Source organism: Geospiza fortis, unplaced genomic scaffold (genome assembly GCF_000277835.1).
Source record: "Geospiza fortis unplaced genomic scaffold, GeoFor_1.0 scaffold181, whole genome shotgun sequence".
NCBI classification, from domain to species: Eukaryota; Metazoa; Chordata; class Aves; order Passeriformes; family Thraupidae; genus Geospiza; species Geospiza fortis.
This window is the reverse complement of record NW_005054412.1, coordinates 455,465-475,578: the sequence shown is the minus strand read 5'-3', so window position 1 is coordinate 475,578 and position 20,114 is coordinate 455,465. Positions and strand designations below refer to the sequence as shown.

At 36.0% G+C, this 20,114-nt stretch overlaps 1 protein-coding gene across 1 annotated transcript in view; it reads left to right on the top strand.

Annotated features, from left to right (window-relative positions):
* NBEA (neurobeachin) overlaps nucleotides 1-20,114 on the top strand; it is a 373,019-nt gene that overhangs the window by 333,301 nt on the left and 19,604 nt on the right. Inside the window, 2 exon segments of the mRNA XM_031061401.1 lie at nucleotides 16,059-16,148; nucleotides 17,640-17,832. Coding sequence (XP_030917261.1) covers nucleotides 16,059-16,148; nucleotides 17,640-17,832 — 283 coding nt within the window.

Below are 20,114 nucleotides of genomic sequence, written 5' to 3'. Positions count from 1 at the left end.
ACAAAGGCAAAGCAAGGCACTGTGAACCTGGTGGGCTCAGCTATTTTTCCCGAGCACCTGTCAAGATACCTGAGCATACTTGCAACGCACACAGCAAATTGAAAAATGATTAAAATTGTGAGTGTTTGACAGGCAGTTGCTGTGCCCATAAACTAATCCTAGTAGGATAGTTTTTCTGGCAGCTAACAGAGCATATGGCCTATGCAATATTTATTTCTTTGGTGATGACTTGATATTTAGCATATTTAAATAATTTGAAAAGTCATAATGATGTGGTAGTCTTGCAGTGCTTTTCAGCTACCCTCATTTCTGGGTGATATTTTTCCTCTTATATTTTCTTCTGTTATCTCTTTCTTTGATCTGACAGGAATAACAAAGCATCCCTCTGGATCTGCTATAGTGAAATATGCCCACAGGAAGCAGAGTAGATCACATCAGTTTTCACTTTTTTTTTTTTCCTCCTTTCTTTTTTTTCCCCCTCTTCTTGCTGAAACACTTTTTGCTACTACAGAGGGCTGACATGATAGGGCTGTCAAGACTCAGCAAGATAGATATATCTTTAACAAAGGGAGCTGGAGTGCTAGCCCTTCCCTGGTGACTGAACCTGGCAAATTTATGAGGAAAAAATTAACACACTATTCTAATAGCACTATATAACACTTACAAGGTAACCCCAGCCCTTGCCACCAAGTGCTTGTTCTTCCTTTCTCTCAGTTATTCATATTTATTCTGATTTCATTTTTAACTTGTTAAGATCTTTTTCTTCTGGGAGTTGTTTCTTTGATGTGACAAGAATATCAAAACCACCCCTATGGATCTGCTTGATTGAATTGTACCCACAGCACTGGCCACTTATATGTTCACTTGTATTTAATTGCCTCCATACAAGAAATGGTCTTTGCTTCCTTTCTAGGAGCAGTCCTGTTTAAGTGTGAATATGGATAGTGGTGAAATTAGTTAGAAGCTGCATGTAGTATCAAATCTGCTTTTTTCAAAGTTAAGGAATTCAAGTAAAAGCTATCATCAAAGTAGAAATTATTTTCCTGTATGCTAAGAGCTCTATTCTCTAGTCTCTATTCTCTAAGAAATGTTTATTGCATTCTATTGAATTTTATCAAGAAATCTACTTCTTCTTAATCCCAAATAATGTTTTTCCTAGAAACACAGAACAAGGATTTTTTTCCAAATTAAACCAAATTTATACTGGTTTGGGGAAAAAAACCTCCTTTATTATTTTGTACTATATTTGGCCTGTGTGTTTTATTGCATTAAGGGATTATCAACAGAATATTAATGGATTTTTAAATGTTTCACACTGGGAATGTGTATGGACATAATATAATAATTTGTATGTCTTTCTGGTGAGTTTCAGAGCTCTGTATCCTTCTCTAAATGGAAAAGGGAGAGCTTTAATTCGCTGTCACTTTGTTATGATAAAATCAAGAAGCAAAACACAGGGATTTTTTGAGGGTAAGATATTTATTTCTGTAAGTTAAGATTCCTGCAGAATCTTATACCTACAGAATCCTGCAGAATATAGGAAAAGACAGATTCTATTAAATCAGAATATTCAATAAGGAAATAATATCAATTGCATGAGGTCAGTTACTACACAGTAATTGCCCAATGTATAAGTTTCCATTTGGATATTAATGTGTGCACTTCCATATGTTTGTTGTTCAGAGGAAAGGGGTTTCAGAAGGTGTTTTCTTGAGAATCACCAAAACATTTTAATTATGCATCCAATTTGACTATGAAATTACTTTTTGGCTGGACCTACCCTAAGTAACACAAGCCATTTATGACAAGAAGTCAAAAATCATATTCTGGTCCATAGGACTCCAATTTAAAAATGTCATTCTACCATTGCTTAAAACAATTATCCACAGTTAGATTGATCAATGATTGATCATGATATCTCCTGTTAATGAATGTATTACAGATGAGAGATAGTCAGTACTTCAAAGAATCCATGATCTGAATTCATGACCATTCCTGGATCATGCTGTTACATGTTTATAGGAATTCAGAACCTTTTCAGAATTAAGAAAAGTCTCTTAAAGTAAAACAAGTGGTATTTGTTTGTGGCATACAGGTGGAGGTTTTGTCCAAAATGACCCATTAGAAGGTTTGGGATTTGTTTATTTTTTATTGTACTTGTGATTAAAATGCTCTCGATCCAGGCAGAGCTAAGCACTGCCACTCAAAGAGTACCACCAGATTTACACTGAGCATTCAAATGGAAGAGCTGATGGTAAGAGCTGATGAGACTTGAATCAGCCTATTTATTACATATTTCAGGTCATTCATTCATCTATACTGCAGTGAATTTGTAAATAATACGTATTCCAGAAAAATACCTTCTAATACTTCAGCCTACCTGAAGTATTATTTGGAATAAATTGTTTTGCCCATTCTCATCTATATTAGAAATTTCATGTGCATTTCAAACCCTGGAGTCTTACCCAAACTGAGTTTAATGTTTTGCTGATATGGAAAGAACATTAACCACAATTGCTCCCTTTTATTGCAGAAATATATAAAATATCGGTCTTGTGCATGAAAATTTCTTCTTTATTGTCTGGGGTTTTTTTTTCCTCCATATGGATGACAGGTACCAATTATTGATTTTTAAAATTAGCAACAAGCATTTTCACATACATTTAAAGCAATATTTTATGCAGGGGGGAGAGAGATGTGAAAATAACTGCAGCCAATTGTAACAGAAATAGCTGGAAGGGGCTTCTTTTTTCCTATTAGCACAGATTTCAGTTGTATTATGCTGTCATTACCTCAGCATAAATTAACCATTATTCAAAACACTTCCCACAGAGTAGTTTATTGGAACAGATATTACTCAGTCTAAGTATCTAGTCATTCACTTAGAAAGATGCAAAGCTGAGCTTTCTAAATGTTTTAAACATATTGATAATGTGCCTCTTTAATGCCATTTTGAAGCCTGTATACAGTATATCTATATTATTGTTTTCAATTTATGTCAAGAACAAAGTGAAGTTTTGAAGAATGTGTTCTGGGAAACAACCCAAACAAAATTATTTCTTTATAAACTAAACCCTACAAATAACTGAAAACATTTATTTTGAATATAACAGTATAACCTTGTTCCAAAACTGAAATTCTAATATACACTGAAACCTGATGAATACTATACACGACACCTTTCAGTACATACGTTTTACCTATTCCCCATCAGTCCTTTTTCAGATGTGAGTTTTGAAGGTTTGCCTGTTCTCTGAAATAGATCTTATGTCCAGCAGTGGATAAATTGAAGGCTGGCAGATGGCTGGAGCCTCATCATAAGCACAATTTGTAGGAAGGAGTATGGGCTTTCAAAATCTCAGTGCACCTTCTTAAGGTGGGAACAAGACAGATGATTTGTGATAGAAAGGCAGAGCTAAGAGCAAAGAAATAGGCCTGCATTTACTTTCTGTTCAGATGAAAAATGAAGCCACTAATGTTATATTGCCACATTCTTTACTTTGTTTTATTTCATTAACAAGAAAACATTTTATTCAAGGGGTTTGAGATTTCTTTTTGTCAAAGCAGAAGTAGAACATGAAGTAGCATTTTTCATTTTCTACAGTTATATGTTTCTAAAACAAGAATAAAATACACATATGAGAAACCGTGGTTTTCTGAGCCTGTTCTGCTTTCCAAGCATTAAAAATGTCTTCAGTCATCATGTTTTATTTCAATAATAAACCAGAAGAAAAAACATCACAGCTAAAATGCATTCTTTGATGATTAAGTAGCCTTTCCTCTTTTATTATAGCCCAGCTTTCAGAAGGCCTGTTCTGCTCTTTACTTCCCTGTTTTTCCTCATTTTCTTTTTGTGTTTTCCTGAAGGGGAAGTTCTTAATTGTAAAAATAAGTAGAAATAAATATGATGCGTATGTTCTACACTGAAACGTGTAAGTCATTCTTCTGGCAGCAAAGGTCACTAATTATTTGAAGTATTAATAACATCTATTTTCCACAACAATTATATTCTTTAGACTTAAACTTATACCTTCATTTATTTACTTCTACATAAAAGATGTCAAGTGACTCAGCAGATCAAAGGACTACTTGCTTATGATTATCTGAATTCTTTTCAGCTACTGGCAAAATTACTGCAGGGTATGAACAATTGCTAATAGAGACCCTTTCTTTTAAGTTTTGGTTGAACTTTCTCTTGCTGTGTTATTTTGTATGTGGGTTTACTAAAAAGATCTCAGAGAGTTCAGGGAAGAGCATCCTAGTGATGAGAGTAGAAGACTGACTTAGGGACAGGATTTCAAGAGCTTGACAGAAAATAAGAGTCAAAGGAGATGTGTGGCAGAAAGGCAGGAATATGGAGAGTTGCTGATGCCAATGTATATGGGGATATTTTTAGGTCTGGTGCCAGATTAATTAGCACTTACAGGGTCAAATTTGCATATGAAAGTTTAGACATCATTGCAGAAATTTCCAGAGGTCTATAGGCTGTAATTTGAGTGTACGCATCTCATAAGAGATATTGTAGAAGCATCATTAAACGGATCATCTTTAACTAGAATGAGCAAGCACTGTGAAAATGGATTTTTAGGAAGAATGTGCAATGTGGGAAGATGGAAAAATTGTGGCTTTTTTCACCTGTATCTTTTATTTTGTTATGCTTTGTTATGGTGATAGCTTCAAGCATAACAGGAAAACAACTGTGTTGTAAGTAACTGCATTAATCTGTGCCTCCCTTGACTACATTAACTTCCATTCTATGTTACTGTGATTTTTTTCTGTTTTAATTCAGGAATATGTTTAAAATTTTTTAATTTCTGAAAAAATATTGCAGAATTTGGTTTTTTAATTGATTCATTATGGGTGAAAATTTTTCCAGACAGCCAGGTCTTTGGAGCCCTTCATTGTTTAAGACCCTGTGAGAGTAGTTGATGCTTTGGTGATTTAAGTAGACCAAAGTCAATGGGTTTAAAATTTGTGTAGGTGTCCTGAGCATTTACCCTGTATAGAATGCTATACAGCAAGCATAGTTTGCTACAGATCCTGCAACCAAAACCAATTGCATGTAATTGACTCCAAGTCACAAAAATTAAATATTGTCCTAAATACTTGCAGTTCTTTATTTATTTCTTATATTGCTAAATTTGTCTGGAGGTGACCCAAAATGTGTAGTATTTTTACAGAATAAAATGCAAACATATGTATTTCCTAGAACAAAAGGAGGAGAGTATAGAGGAGGGAAATGTAACTGAAATGGAAGAGTAAGGAAAAAACTTGGGACTTCTTAAAAAAGTATAAATTCAGTTGATGGACAGAAAAATCATGGAAGAGTTGGAATTATTGATGTAGTTTTGTTTAAAAAATCATTCCCTCCCAAACTAGGCTGTCATTGCAGAAACTTTACATGCATTTATTGTTTATTTTTTAAAGGTTTAATTTTTAATTTTTAGAGGCTCACAATTTAGCTGTTAAAATAAAAAGCATAGCTTAAATCATCTGTAAGCATGCACTGTGAAAACTCCTAGTCACAAAAAAAATTAATTAGAAAAAAAAGGATGAAGTTTCAAAGTTTCAGTAAAAACTCCTACTGGTATTACTGTTGCCTCTTTATGAATAGGATGCCTATGCTTAAAGGACTCTGTGCTCCTCAAAATGACTATTAAAAACACAGAGTGTCTTAAAAAAATAAAAGATGAGGAGAACTAATAAATAGAATTAAACCTGATGAGGTCACAAAACAGCTTTCTCTTCTGTCTGTACAGAGTAAAATTTTGCAGTGTGTAAGAGGCAGTAGACTATTTGGATGACATAAGCATCTCTGAAAACCATGGGAAATAGCCCAATACTACTTCCTTGGCTTCAATCCCAATTACTCCCCAAGAATTTAACAAGTCTAGGGTGCTTGTATTTTATTCTCATCCTGGTTAGTTTTTCCTTTTTTTCTGGCAGCTGTGCAGGAAGCAGCAAGCCAAGCTCTTTCTGCTTCTGTGACCATTCATGGCTCATGAAATAGACATCCATCTTGAAAGTCAGGAATCCTTCAGAATTATTCAATCCCAGCATTTCCTCAAAAATACCATGGTTTTTTTCACTTGCTGCATTGGCCTGTTGAAAGCTGTGAGTGGAGGTTAGGCTGACTGCTTCTTCTTTCCAGACCAGACTGTGGAATACGGGCAAAGATGCTCACTTTTGCTGTTTTGTCCAGACTGCAGTTTGCTTCATGTATTTTTCCCCAGGAGATCTTCATGAACAGTAGAAGTTCCTTTCTTCTGCCTCAGTGGAGAGGAAAATAACAAGAAATTTTTCACAAGGACCTTCCCTCTTTTTGTAGCTTCTTTACTCCTGCACAGGATTTGGAGCTTTATTGTTGTAGGACTATGAATGTGTAATACCACTGTCTTCATTTCCACAGAATAACTAGGTTCTGCTTTCAGCTCATTATTCTGGTCAGTATAAACAATCATGGATCAGTGATGTGTGAGTTTAAGATCTTTTAAAAATAATTTTTAAATACTAGAACCAAAAGCAGTATCAAGTTTTTGTCCAGATTAAAGCCTTGCATGTGCCATAGAGTTTCACTGGACAGGTCAGGGTGAGAAGCCTCTCTGTCTGAAAAGAAATAATAATGAGGGATGAAGGAAAGAAATGGAATTGCATGTGAAGGTGGGCATTTACAGAACTCCTGTCTTCTTGAGGGAGAGAGTAGGATAAGACAAATGAACAATAAAGAGAGGAAAAGAATAGAATAGACATTTGGAGCTTTTGTTGAGGAGGAGAAGGAGGAAGAGAAAGGGTTAGAAAGGCAGTCATTGGGAGCCTTGTAGAAATGAGGGAATTACCATAGGAATAGACAGCTCTTGGTGTGGTTAATGGAGAGGAATTATATTTATGGCCTTCCCAAAACTTCATGGGGTTTTTTGTAGTCTTGACCTTTGGGACTTATATTTTAACTAGTGAATTAATTGAGGTATTGCATAGGATAATCTAGTTAGGCATTTCTAAAAAAAAACAGAGGCTTTATTTCACATACTTTTTTTTGACTTCTAAAATTTAGCAGACTTCTAAATGCAGTTGGTAGTGTATTGAAAAGTACTGCTGGCAATTTTTAGCCTGGCACAGCTGGAACTTCAGTCTTGCTGTAACACACTGCCTTTCACATGTGGAAACAATTGTAGCATCCCAGACAGAAGCAGTGGTTTTGTATTTTTTTTAAATGCCTGTAAATTTTAGTGACTGCCAACCAGAGGATGATAATTAGAGTTATCTTTTTTTTTTAATTATTATTCTTTTACTTTATCTTTTGTAGAGTTTGAAAATCTGTAGTGGTTCCAGTGAGAAGAGAACCTGTATTTAAAAATTCAGAAGACTTTTTATTTCTTACTTAAGAAAATGGAACAAAGTTAGTATTGCTTTAGAAATAACCATTACTGGAGGTAGTGCACTTAGAATCCTAGGAGCCTTTTTAAAAAGCAATGTGTGTTTCATGAGTTTCCCCTGTTTAAAAAAATAAAACCCAACAGACAACCATCCCAAAGATCTAACATTATGAATTAAGATTTCATCATCCTGGCTTGAATTTCATATGCAAAAGAGAAAAATAAATTAGTTAAAGGATGACATAATGGAAACACTTGGCTTGAAAGCAAAGACTCCTGAGTAGGAATGACAAGAAATATGTAAAAGCTAAGACTGTACTGGTAGAATTTTTTTTAAAGAAAAAGACAGATGCTGGCAAGAATAGCTTCTAAAGGAGTGTAAGTAACAAGAAGAGCTTGAGTTTCCTGAAACTTTAAACCAGCACTGCAAACTCAAGAAGAAAGCAATAGTTTGGGCAGATGAACTGAACACCATGTTCACTCTGAATATGATATTCAGAGTCAGATCTTGCTAAGGCCTAAGTGTGAGGACTTTTTCTTAGTTACAGGAGTTATAAAATGGGAGTCACATTGAGGAAATGCATCTGGTTTGGTTTGGTTTGGTTTGCAAATACAAACTAGGACACATCTGCAATTTTGTATGTTGTAATGCTTTTATTACTATCCTATAAAGGAGTAACATAAAGGAGTAGTGTCAAAAAGGAAATTCCATGTTGCCGGTGTACATTTTAGTAATTTGCAGTGCAGAATCAAGATGTCAAAGAGAAGTTTGTTCCATACACCTAAACACTAGGTGGGAAAGATCATCTAGACTGGCCTCTCAGCCAACAAATCACATAGAGCTTTTGCCCATCTAGCTTTTTGAATCTGACCATCAGGGTTGGTGTCTGAATAATGAAGAGGATATGGAAGCATTTTCTTATATAGGTAGAGTTTAAGTGATAAGAAATTATTTCAGACAGTCACTTTAAATATTTATAATCCAAAAACAACAGCAATTTTTTTTATTTTAAAAGAAATGAATTAATGCCTTTCGAAAAGATTAAATTGTTTTTTAAATTGAGAGGAATCCTTGTTTCTGAGGTTGATCATTAGGTGCTTATTGAGAAATGATTTAAGGGCAATTTTCAGTATCTAAAAATAAAAAATCCTGATTGCCTAGGTTTCAAAACCTTAACTATATGTCATCAAGTTACATATTTGATGAATTATTGAATCATGCTATTATATCTCTTAGAAATTAATTTAGCAGTAAAACATTTTTTAATCTTTGTGCTCAGTGACTTAATGATCAAAGAAAGCAACATTTTGTTTTACAAACTTAATACAGATTTGAAGGAATGATGACAGAGCAATGATTTTATTTGGCATGACTTCAATGAATACAAGTGTTTCAGTAAATGTTACCAATCTATATGGGACAGAAATAATTACAAACATGAACATAAGAAATACAATGGTTCAACTGAAGACAATAATTGCATGAAATGAGAATAAAAAAATGTTTTTTATGTGGTGGATGACTTCATTAGTTTCTAAAGCTACCTGAGAAGAGGCTGGAGAGGAAGATGCTGAGCACTTCCCTCTATATTCAGGGACGCATGAAAACGGTTCAAAGGGGAAGTCTATACTTAACATTAGGAAGCTTTTCTTTTCTGAGTATGTGGTCAGCCACTGGAACAGACTTCCTAGAGAGGTGGCCAATGCCTGAGGCCTCTCAGTGTTTAAGAGGCATTTGTATGACGGCCTTAACAACATTCTTTATCTTTTGGTCAGCCCTGAAGTGGTCAGGCAGTTGGAAAAGATGATTGTTGTAGGTAGATTCCAGCTGAAATACTCAAGCCCAGGATAGACTATACAAAACAGAAAAACAAAAAGAAAAACAATCTTGAATGTATTTGTAAACAAAATTATAAAGAAATATATTACTTTCTTCACTTCTGGGATATGTTTAGGGTTTTGCACAGCATGAACTCTATGAGCAGAGGGATGCTTCCTATTTGTCTTTTTATACAGCAAAACAGCATGGAAGAAAAGGCAGTGGAATTGTTTGGCATGGACTGGAAGCAAGACCCACATTTTAAAAAGTTATCGGAGCTGTAAAAAGAATGTGATGAAATGAGCAGCGTGGCCTGAGAAGCCCCAGTAACAACTCAGACTTTGTTAGAGGAATTTGGGGTCAAATCTTTTTGCTTAAGAGTAAAACAGATTTTTTTTAGGTTTCAGTGTAATATAATGGGAGAATTTCGTTATATCAGTGCTAAATTCCTTTGTTCTGTGCAGAGTTGGAAGGGACAAAATTATAGGATTTTTCTTTTCCTTCTGGTATAGTTAGGAAGGGAGGGGAGCACTTAATTCCTTGATATCAGCCATTTTCAGCCTAAGGAAGTTCTTCACAATTTTCAGGGGAATGGAAGCATTTGTACTCAGGCAAGTGTGAACTTTAGTAGTGAGAGAATGCATGAAAGAGTAAAGAACACTTTTAGCTAAACCTGTCCTGCCTGCCTGCAGGATATTTATCTTTATGGTATTTTTGCTTCATCTGCTCTGGTTTGTTTGTGAGATGTATTGAATTTATTTCCCACTTGCAGTCCATTAACTAAATGCTTGCTTAAGCTGGCAGTGTTTAAAATATTTTTTTTGTCATGAGAGTCATATTGAAGTACCAGGGCCGAGGATGAGAGGGAGATAAAATAAAGGTGAAAGAGGGGAGAACTAGGTATCACAATTAGTAGCTTCATGAGGTAAATGTGAGAGGTAGTAGGCAGCACTCCCTGAGACAGACAAGATCACCAATATGACTCATGCCTGTAAAGAGAATAGGAGATCTTACCTTTCACATTCTCATTCCTTTCATAGCACTCTCTCCTTTCACAGGGGAATGAAGAAGGAGTTCAGGGGTGGAGAGCTCTGGGGGGAAGCTGAAGGTCAGGTTTGAGCTGTTTGTGTTCTGCTAGGGAGCCATTTAATTGCACACAGGATCCAGTGAGATACCTCCTGTGAGGGAAATGAGCTTAAGGATGCCCCTTCTCCATTGTTAAATTAATAAAGTAGTGACCTGTGGAGAAAATCCATTTCAGTGCCCATCTTTCAGTCCCTTGAGTATCCTGATTAAATAACTGACTGTATTGAAGCCTCCAGAGCAGTTGAGTCATTGCTTGTGTTTAAACTACAGCACTTCTTTCCTCCAAACATACAGTAATAAAATGGAATTCAATATTCTTAATCAACTTATCAAAAATCCTGAAGATACTAGTGCTGCTTAACATCTGCAGATGCAAAGAAAAAAGCAATATCTCACACCACTCATACAAAACAAAAACACTTCAAGCTGTTTATGTTGCCCACCAAAGGGCTGTCAATCTTATTTGCTCTGAAGAAGACAGTGCTTGGGGGCTGCTGAGTGTGCTGGATGCACAGGAGGGAGAGTACATAAAGGATTCCTATGTTTACTTGGATGCAAAAATGAAATAAACTTTCAGGAACGGCAGTGTTGGATGACTATTGCTGTGGTGCATATTTCTCTAATGCCTACAGATTTTCACTTTTCATTGGACTCAGTCCCCATGCACAGGGGAAAATGGATTATAGAAAAATTTCAGTGTGGTAACAAGGAATAAAACACATCAGGATTATGGGAATTAGTCGTAAGAAGCCTGAACATGTTAAAAAATAAAAAGTAATAAAAACAGACAATGATAAATTTTTTTTAAAGTTTTCTGATCATTGTGGTAATCAATGAAGGTTAATAAAACGAGAGTACTTCACATAAAAATAAAACTATTGTCTGCAGCGCAGTCTGATTTTCAGGAATTTCTTTCTTCCCTCCATGATTTATAGAAAAAGTGCTCATGCTTTTATGTTTCTTGTGTTAGGTAAATCACCAGGCATCTCTCTCAGCAAAGGGGATTTTACCAATGAAACACGCTGTTAATATCTTCCTTGTTGATTTTATCTGCATTTCTAAAGAACCTTTTTAGAGAAAAAGAATGCTAAAAATAAACTGCTTCATGGCTTACCCTTTTTGCAGAGGTGTGTCAGCAAGCAAACAAAACCTTAATTTCTGTGGTGTTTCACATGAGTCAGTTCTAGTATTTGCATTTAGATTAGGACTGTGCTTCTGAAATGAATATGCCAACCACCCCTATTTGCCATGCTTTCATTCAAGCTGCAGAGCAGCTTTGGAGTGTGTGAATTGTCTCCCAAACCACAGAAGCTGAGTGTTCCAGGAGTGCAGCTGGCAGAGCTCACTTCACTGTTGGGATATCCAGCCCCCAGTGGAGCCAGCCTGGGAAAACCCTGCTGTGGACATGTATTCAGCAGGGCTTCCTCAAGAGGAACATGGCTTCTTCTCCTTGGGATACAGTGATAGAACATGCGAATAGTTCAAAGCTGCATGTGGGAAAGTATGGACCGGACAATAGGAAGCATTTCCTTACTGAGAGATTGATCAACTATTGGAACAGGCTTCCCAGAGGCATGGATGATGCCCCAAGCCTGTGAGTGCTTAAGAGACTTTTGGACAGTGCCCTTGTTGTTATATGCTTCAGCTTTTGGCCAGCAGTCAGGTGTTGAACAGGGTGATCATTGTTGGCCCCTTTTAACTGAAAATAATCTCTTCTCTTCTCTTCTCTTCTCTTCTCTTCTCTTCTCTTCTCTTCTCTTCTTCTTTCTCTTCACAACTCTTTTGCCTGTGCATCTCTGTTTCTGTTGTTTCACTTCTTCCTGGTAGAGGCATTGCCTTTGACCACTAAAAGTAATTCTTGCCCTGAAAGAAACAGAATGCATGGATTGATTAGTAACATGCTTGTATTTATTTCAATGCGAATTAAACCCCAGTACTTCAGTAGACTGATTAATGAGCAAAGCAGATGTATTGAACTCTTCATTCCATGAGAAACTGACACTAAGGCCTCACTCTCCAGGGTGCAGGGCAGCATCCCAGTGTCCTCGTGAATGAGCAGTCCACCCTTAAGCATAAAAATTGGGAACCAATAAATTACTTTCTTTGAGCAAAAACATTGAGGATATTGATCACTGTATTATTCATAAGATTTAGTTATCTGATATATTGATTTTTTGACCAAAATGTATGCAAATATATAATAGATATGTATTTATATTACTTTTAAATGACCATTATTAAATCCTATAAAGTTGCATTTTGTTTGAGTGTATAAATTAGCTCGTGTGAGATTGACTAATTTTAAACTTGGAATTGCCAGCAAGTTTGTGGATTTTTTTCCTCATTCTAACCTACTATTATCAAATAATATGCTAAGAGCCATTTTATTTTTCTGAATACATGATCATATCCTAACAGATACTCCCTGAAGTGTCTGGAGTACAAATCTCATTTTATGTGTATTAAAAACAGTAGGGATTCTCAAATCAGCTCACTAAATAGCTTTTCTGCAACACCTTATTGAGGAAAACTAATATAATTGCCATTTTGCTGTTCTGAAAGCTTTAAATCTGGCAGCCACTGAATTCCAAGCTTATATTGTTTCTGCATGAAGGCCATTTGAAGGTGAAATGAGAATAAACTTGATTTTATTAAAATTTGTATTAAATTTACTAGAATGTGGATCTTGGGGAGTGGTGCTGCACTTTGCACACAATACTCAAGATCTGATGGGAGAAAAGGAATAGATTGATTAGAATTAAATGTTTAAGACCACTAAATAAATCTAAAGTTTGATGATTTACAGCTCAAGAAAACCTGTGGTGTACACTTACCAGTTTTCAGATTAGCCTTAGATACAGCCAGAGTTCTCTTGTAAACAAATCAATGTATTACATTATTATTCACAGATCTGTTTTGTACCTGCTTTTCATTTTGTGTCAAGTTATCTGATAGGAGGCAGCGTTAGGAATACCCTTGGGCCAGTCACTTTATCTCTGTGTGCTTATGTTTATCTTCTGTGTTATGTTTTGACGAGGTTTTTCTGTCCTTTGTGAGTACCATGAGCTCCAGAGAGCAGTACCAGCTGTAGCTGTGCACAGCAGTGGTGGTGTGCAGACTATAGTGCAGTAGCAGTGCAGTACCTGAGTGTTATGGGTATTTTTAAACCAGCATTGTTCAGTTTCTTTAGTGCTTCTAAGAGGTGTCAGTTTTACAAATGGTATTTTGACTGAAAAGGATAACATTACTATCCATGGGGTGGGGGACAGGCAGTTGTCTTGTAAATGCAAGACAGTAAAAATATTGAATATTCCCTGAATATCAAGGTCTTGGTTCTGTATTTGTTCTGGTTACAAAAGGACTCACCATTAACTGAAATGTTTTAAAATTATGGGATCGTGCAGTATGTGAGCATTTACCAGCACATTTTCAGCTGTAAAATAACAGCTGCTTTTGATAATTGCATTTTGAGTGTCCATTCCTCATAATCTGAAAAATTCATGTGAGTTTGTTATTGTATTCTGCTTCTCTTTCTCCTCCTCTATTGCCTCCATAAATCTACTTGAACTGAGAGGAAAAGCCAGTAATATTTATTTGTGCGGAATTTACAGACAAGCAATCAGAATTTGCCAAGACGGGACAACACGAAAGTAAATGTGTAAATTAGAACTGGACTGCATTGATAAACAATTAATAATTCATTTCAGTGCTCCTGTGAGAGAACATAAGTATCATTTAAGGGATCACTCTAAAGGGCAGTAGAGGAAGATCTGGGTTTTTTTCATTATTGCTGCCAAATATAATTCACACTCCTATTTCAACACAGAATTCTTTCAAAAATTAGAATTAACCTTGATAATTATTTGAAAAAAAAAAAACCTAAAAATGGAAATTAATGTTCTGAAAATATATATGTGGGAGTATATATCACACTGATATGTACTGATATTGTTAATATTAGTATTTGTAATTTTGAAAATGAAATTCAAAAACAAGTATGATTCCTTTCCTTTCTGGTAAATCCCTTCTGAATGCAATAGAAAATACTATTTTTATGTGACTTGAAGTGAATTTTGTATTTCTGCATAAAAAAATGTCTGCATGAGTGAAGGTATTTACACATTGTGTAAAGAGATACAGCTTGTATGGTACATATAGATAGCTGCTCTATGGACATATACACACGTATACACATATGCCCACACAAATGTGTTGGTTTTGTATAAAAGTCATCTGTGATTTTGAATTAATTCACCATTAAATGATGTTAATAAAACCTGAGATGCTCACAAGTTCCCAAGAAACAGTCTGTGCCTTGGAGGCTGAAGTTCACTCTGAATTAGTCAACAAATGAGAAATCACCTGTACAGATATAATTACAGCATCAAATGTGCTGGGGCTACAATCCAAAGTCCTTCAGCTGCTTGACTGGACCTTGCATTAAGTTTCTTTTTCAGCAAATGTTTGTTTGTGGTATTCCATTATATACCTGTCAGTCTAGGGCATTAAGAGTGGTGGACATCAGTGACCTGTTAGGAAATCTCTCTCTGACATATGTTTTTACATTTATGTTGTGAAGTGGAGGAAAGAACAGGTTGGCTTGTAGGAATGACAAAATATGTACATTAAAAGGATTCCTCTGTATCCTGAAGTATTTATGGTGCTTCTCGCTCTTTTATGTCTGAAGGAAATAACAAAATTTGTCAAGATAGTAACGGTTTGGGTGGGTTTTCATGTTAATTCTCTGTAGCCAATGAAAAATTCATAAAGCTCACAAGAAAAATATTAAGGGTCAGTAGTTCAGGCTACAGTATATATATAGGTACATAATGCATTGTGCATTTCAAAATCTGACAGTTTATTTTTCTATGAATGCTTTAGTCTCAATTTTACAAGGTCAAATAAAATAATACCTGTCTGAAAAATAAGGAGTATTTTCTAACAGTATTGTTTCTACCAGTAACAATCTTTTGTCAAAGTTTTTAAGAATATATCTTAGATATAGTTTTGTTTGAATGAACTCTTTGAGTAGCAGAAGTATTTCAGTATATGTGCTGTATTCTATTACCTATAGAATTAGTCAAGATTTATTCTGAAATTAGACTTGTCCTAAAGAGTGTGTTTAAATTGCAAAGTTTTCATTTCTAACCTGTGAAGCCTAAAAGCCCATGAAAAAATGCAATAAAATTAAGGATAAAATAAATATTCAGTGAATGTATGCAAATTGAAAGATTTCTACATTAGAGTTACTGTGCCTGATAAGGTTTGTTTCTGGCATTCCTTTTTTTCTTTTCATCTAGTAATGTTGTTGAAATACTACTTTTTATTATTATATTTAATACATAAATTTTATTTCTCAGTTTTCTTTTCTTTTCCCCCCATTTAAGATTCCAGAGGCTTATTTTATTAGAGACCCTCATACTTTCCTCCTTACAAAGGACTTTATTAAGGTATATATGTTCTTTTTAGTGCAAAAACCCCAAAAGCTCTCTCAAGACCTGAACTGCATGTCCTCACAGGTTAACATTTTCACATATAACGCCAGTTACTGGAGATGAGAATGGTTAGTTGGTTAACTGAAGCATGCTTGAAAGGAGAAGCAAAGCTTGTCTACAAAATACTAACACTTGGATGAGTCTGCAGCCTGGGAGGAGAGCACCGGGTGAATTTTCTGGACTTTTTTCATGGCTGACTTGGGATATGCCTGCATTGTCACACAGTGTGTTGACCTCTCTCCTTGATGCATATTGCTCCTGACAGTCCCTCTCCTCTGCCCGCAGGCCATGGAGGCGCAGATACAGAACTTTGGACAGACGCCATCGCAGTTGCTCATTGAGCCCCATCCACCTCGGAGCTCTGCCATGCACCTGGTGAGACATGACTGCTGGCTGGGAATGCATTCCCTTTGAACCTTAGGGTCCCTTGTAGGTCATAAAGTACTCATTAAAGCAACACTTTTGATGCCCCCATTACCCATGCAGCCATACTTACTTTGGGTAGCAACAAATCACAGGGATCTAGCAGAGCAAGGTGGAGGTGACTGGCTTTAGCTTCAAACAGTCCTGGATTTTCCTTACTAATATGGTATAAGAAAGGTCCATCTTAAAAAATATAAACTTGATAAATACATATTTGCATTCTTGTTTCTGCAAGTGGTGGGAATGACTGCAGGCTTTCCTTAGAGTGAGTATGTTGTGTTGTTTTAAAGGATGCATTGTTAGGGGCTGATTTATGAACAATGTCTGCTTGACAAAAATGAAGTATTGGAGTTCAAATCATGCTGGAATCCTCCCGCCCATTCCCTCAGGAGAATGAAATGTATATTTTGAGTTTCAATTCAGACTCCAAAATTCATTTCCATCACATTCTTCTCTATCTTTCTTACAAAGAATCGTATTAAATAGCCAGACTGAACAAGACAGAATTCTGTGCCCTGAGTGCCTTTGATGAAATCCTTACAGCTAGTTTTTTTTAAGCTTTGTAAATCAACAGTAATACATGCAGTAGTTTCAATCATTTTGTCTATCTATTAGGAAATCTCTCTATGTAGCTGTACACTGTGAAAGTGGAAATTGATCTGGAAGTGGTTGTTGTATTATTTTAAGTGTGTACAAGTCAAACTTAGATAATATTTATTTTACATTCTTAAGATATGGATAATATGTTTTTAATAATTCAAGGTGATAAGCAGAAAGGAATATTTGACCTTTTAGAAATAATTCATTTTGTTATAACAGTGGCTGGGAAAAACCTCCTTAAAACCAGTACTCAATAGCTATCCTTGTCCACGTACAAACAATTGTATCATTTGCAGAATCATGGAACAGGTTTAGGTTTTTATAACCTTATTAGGTTACAGACTCGTTAATAAGCATATGCTTTACTTAGAATTAAATTGTCTGTGTTTGGAAGTGCTGTATTTCATATGAGGAATTCATTAAGAAAAATATCTGTGTGTTTTTGATTCACCATAAAAAATTTATTTTTCAACTGTTGTAGGTTAGAGAATTAATATTCATTATGTGTTAATTGATTAACTCATTAAGACATATCTCTATGAATATTAATTACTGAATAATTTTACATTTTACTGTATGCTAATTAATGCTAATGGTCATTTTGTACCCTATAATGATAACCCTTACCATACCTATTCTCTATTTATCCTCATGTAATGTTCCAACAATAGCTTGTGATCTTGCTCTCCTCCATCACTAGAGTAGATGCACAGGTAGTGTTGTTTTCCCTGTATGTGCACATGCTTGCCTGCTCTTTTTTAACCTCGTTTTCCCTCAGACCTCCTCACTAATTGTGTTATCCCTTCTGTTTTCTTCTGCTCTTTTCTCCTTTCTACTCAACAGTGTTTCCTTCCACAGAGCCCCCTCATGTTTAAAGATCAGATGCAGCAGGATGTCATCATGGTGCTGAAGTTCCCATCCAATTCCCCTGTCACACATGTGGCAGCCAACACGCTGCCCCACCTGACCATCCCTGCCGTGGTGACAGTCACTTGCAGCAGGCTGTTTGCAGTCAATCGGTGGCACAACACAGTAGGTGGGTCCTCGCAGGCACGCTTCATTCAAATTTGGAGACCTTAACAACGCAGCTTTAAATTTGAGTGCAATTTAGCTCACTCCCCTGCCTGTGCACCAAAATTTACTGTTTCTTCTGGTTTGTGTCAAATAATCACAGCTTCTGTTTTCTCTGGTGTCATTCCTAGAAACACTCTCCTTAACAGCAGCACATCACCATGGCAGCCAATCGATCTGCGATTACTTCAGGATCAGCTTTGGATAGAATTCTTTTCAGGAGACTGCTGTTGCTCTCGACACAGCAAACATTAATATGTCCCAGGTTTCAGGAATACATACTGACATGCTAGAGAGTGTATATCCCCATCTGCTGCTTGAGAGAGATTTCAGGATCCTGTCATAAGCCTTCCCCTGGGTCGCTGTTGGATTATCTGGGACCCTAAGCAAGTCTAAGCAGCTGGACACTGAACTATTCTGAGAAGTTTCCTCATTCCCTCACAAAAGCCCATCCAATGGGGCCATCCCAAAATTCCCTTCCAGCCCCTCTGCTCACCTCTCCATATTGTCATTAGGACTGTCCATGTCACCTGGACATGCAGGTGCTAAGGCTGTTCCAAGCATTGCTAAATAGGTGGTGAGGCCATGAGGGACATGAGGGAACAAACAGGTTTCATTTTCTCAGGTACATGAGGTACATGAGGGAACAAACAGGTTTCATTTTCACTTGCTACAGCGATAGCCCTCGCGCTGCAATATTTGGAAACATTTAAGTACTCCATCAGGTGCAACTACATTACATGTAAAAAATGTTTTTTCCCATGTCTTTAAAACAAATGGTAAAAATCTAGAGGGGAAAAAAACCCCAGCATTTTTTAAAAGTATTTAGTGACAATGTCCTCAATGGAAGATTCCAGTGTCAGGAATGATTTGGAGGTGCAGAAACTCTCCTGTGTTGTTTTAATACACCTTTGACTAACATTGATTGGCTAATTCCTAATTATTTTCCTTTGATTTTTCAGGGATTCTGTCCAAATACTCTATACCCATCATCATTCATGTCTCCTCTATTTGAGGAAGCTTATTTGGTTCTGGAGTAGCCCTTTCTCATCCAGATTTTTAAGTCAAGAGAACCCAAAATTCCTACCTCTACTTCATTGTGAAGGAATTAATTTCATTAATATTGCAGTATGCTGGAGTTCAAATGGTTCCTTAAAAACTGTCATTTGAAATCCTTTAGTTTAGTTTAGCTGAAGCTTGGTTGGTCTTCATGATGCATATGACAGTAAGGTTTTAAGTTTTCCTTTATACTCTTGTAAAACATAAGTCGTGCTGCAAAAATTCAGAATTCAAGGCATGAATTAACCCTAAATTCAGTTTCACACCATTTGTAAACCTCTGATCTAAATTAAAAAAAAAAAGGAATACTTTCTAAATATATTATAATAGAAAGAGAGGAAAATAAAACTGTTTAGAGAATCAAACCTGATTGTAATGATTTTCTTAACTTTTACATCCTGCTTGGCAATGTTGCTTATTTTGCAGGAGGCTAATCCAGGACAGGGTATCAATTTCCTACTATTGCCATAACATTGTTTTAATAAAGCATTACTCTAATATAAAGGATAAGTTTATCTACAGAAATGTATGCACAGACCACTTGTTGTAGAATGTATGTAGAGCTTTGGAATTAGCAAACAGCAGGAGGCATTTACAGAGACATCTCATAATAGAAGTGGATGAATCTAAGTTAATACCAGTAAAGATCTGTCCCAAACTGCTTGGGCTTTGAAAGGAGACAGAAAGAAGGGAAGAAGTTCTCAGAGCTATTTCTTTCTGAAAATGGCAGAGCTAGCTTTTCTTTTACCTCTTCCAGTTGTCTATTGCAGTAGTAGAAAATGGACTTTATTCTTCAGAAATCTGTTTGTCCTATTATAGAGGGTATTCTTGTGCAAGGTGGCAGTTCGTGACAAAAATGGTGTTTTCAGTAGTCACTATTTGATTTATATGCCAGGGAAGGCACTCAGAAGAGCCAAAGCAATGCCATCTGTGCATGACAAGATAACACTAAATTTGCAGCCTCTAATGCACATTTGAACATCTTAAGGACTGCTTAGAATAAAACGAACAGGAATAATTGTGGCACATTTACTGTACCCTACAGTTTTACATCTAAAACTTTTAGATAAATCCATGAAAAGGTCCAAGTTTCTGTCACATACAGGCTTCCATATGCAAGAAACTCATAAAAATGTTTAATTTAATTAACTTTATTTTCTGTGCTAAGATCTCTGCTCAAAAGTAAAA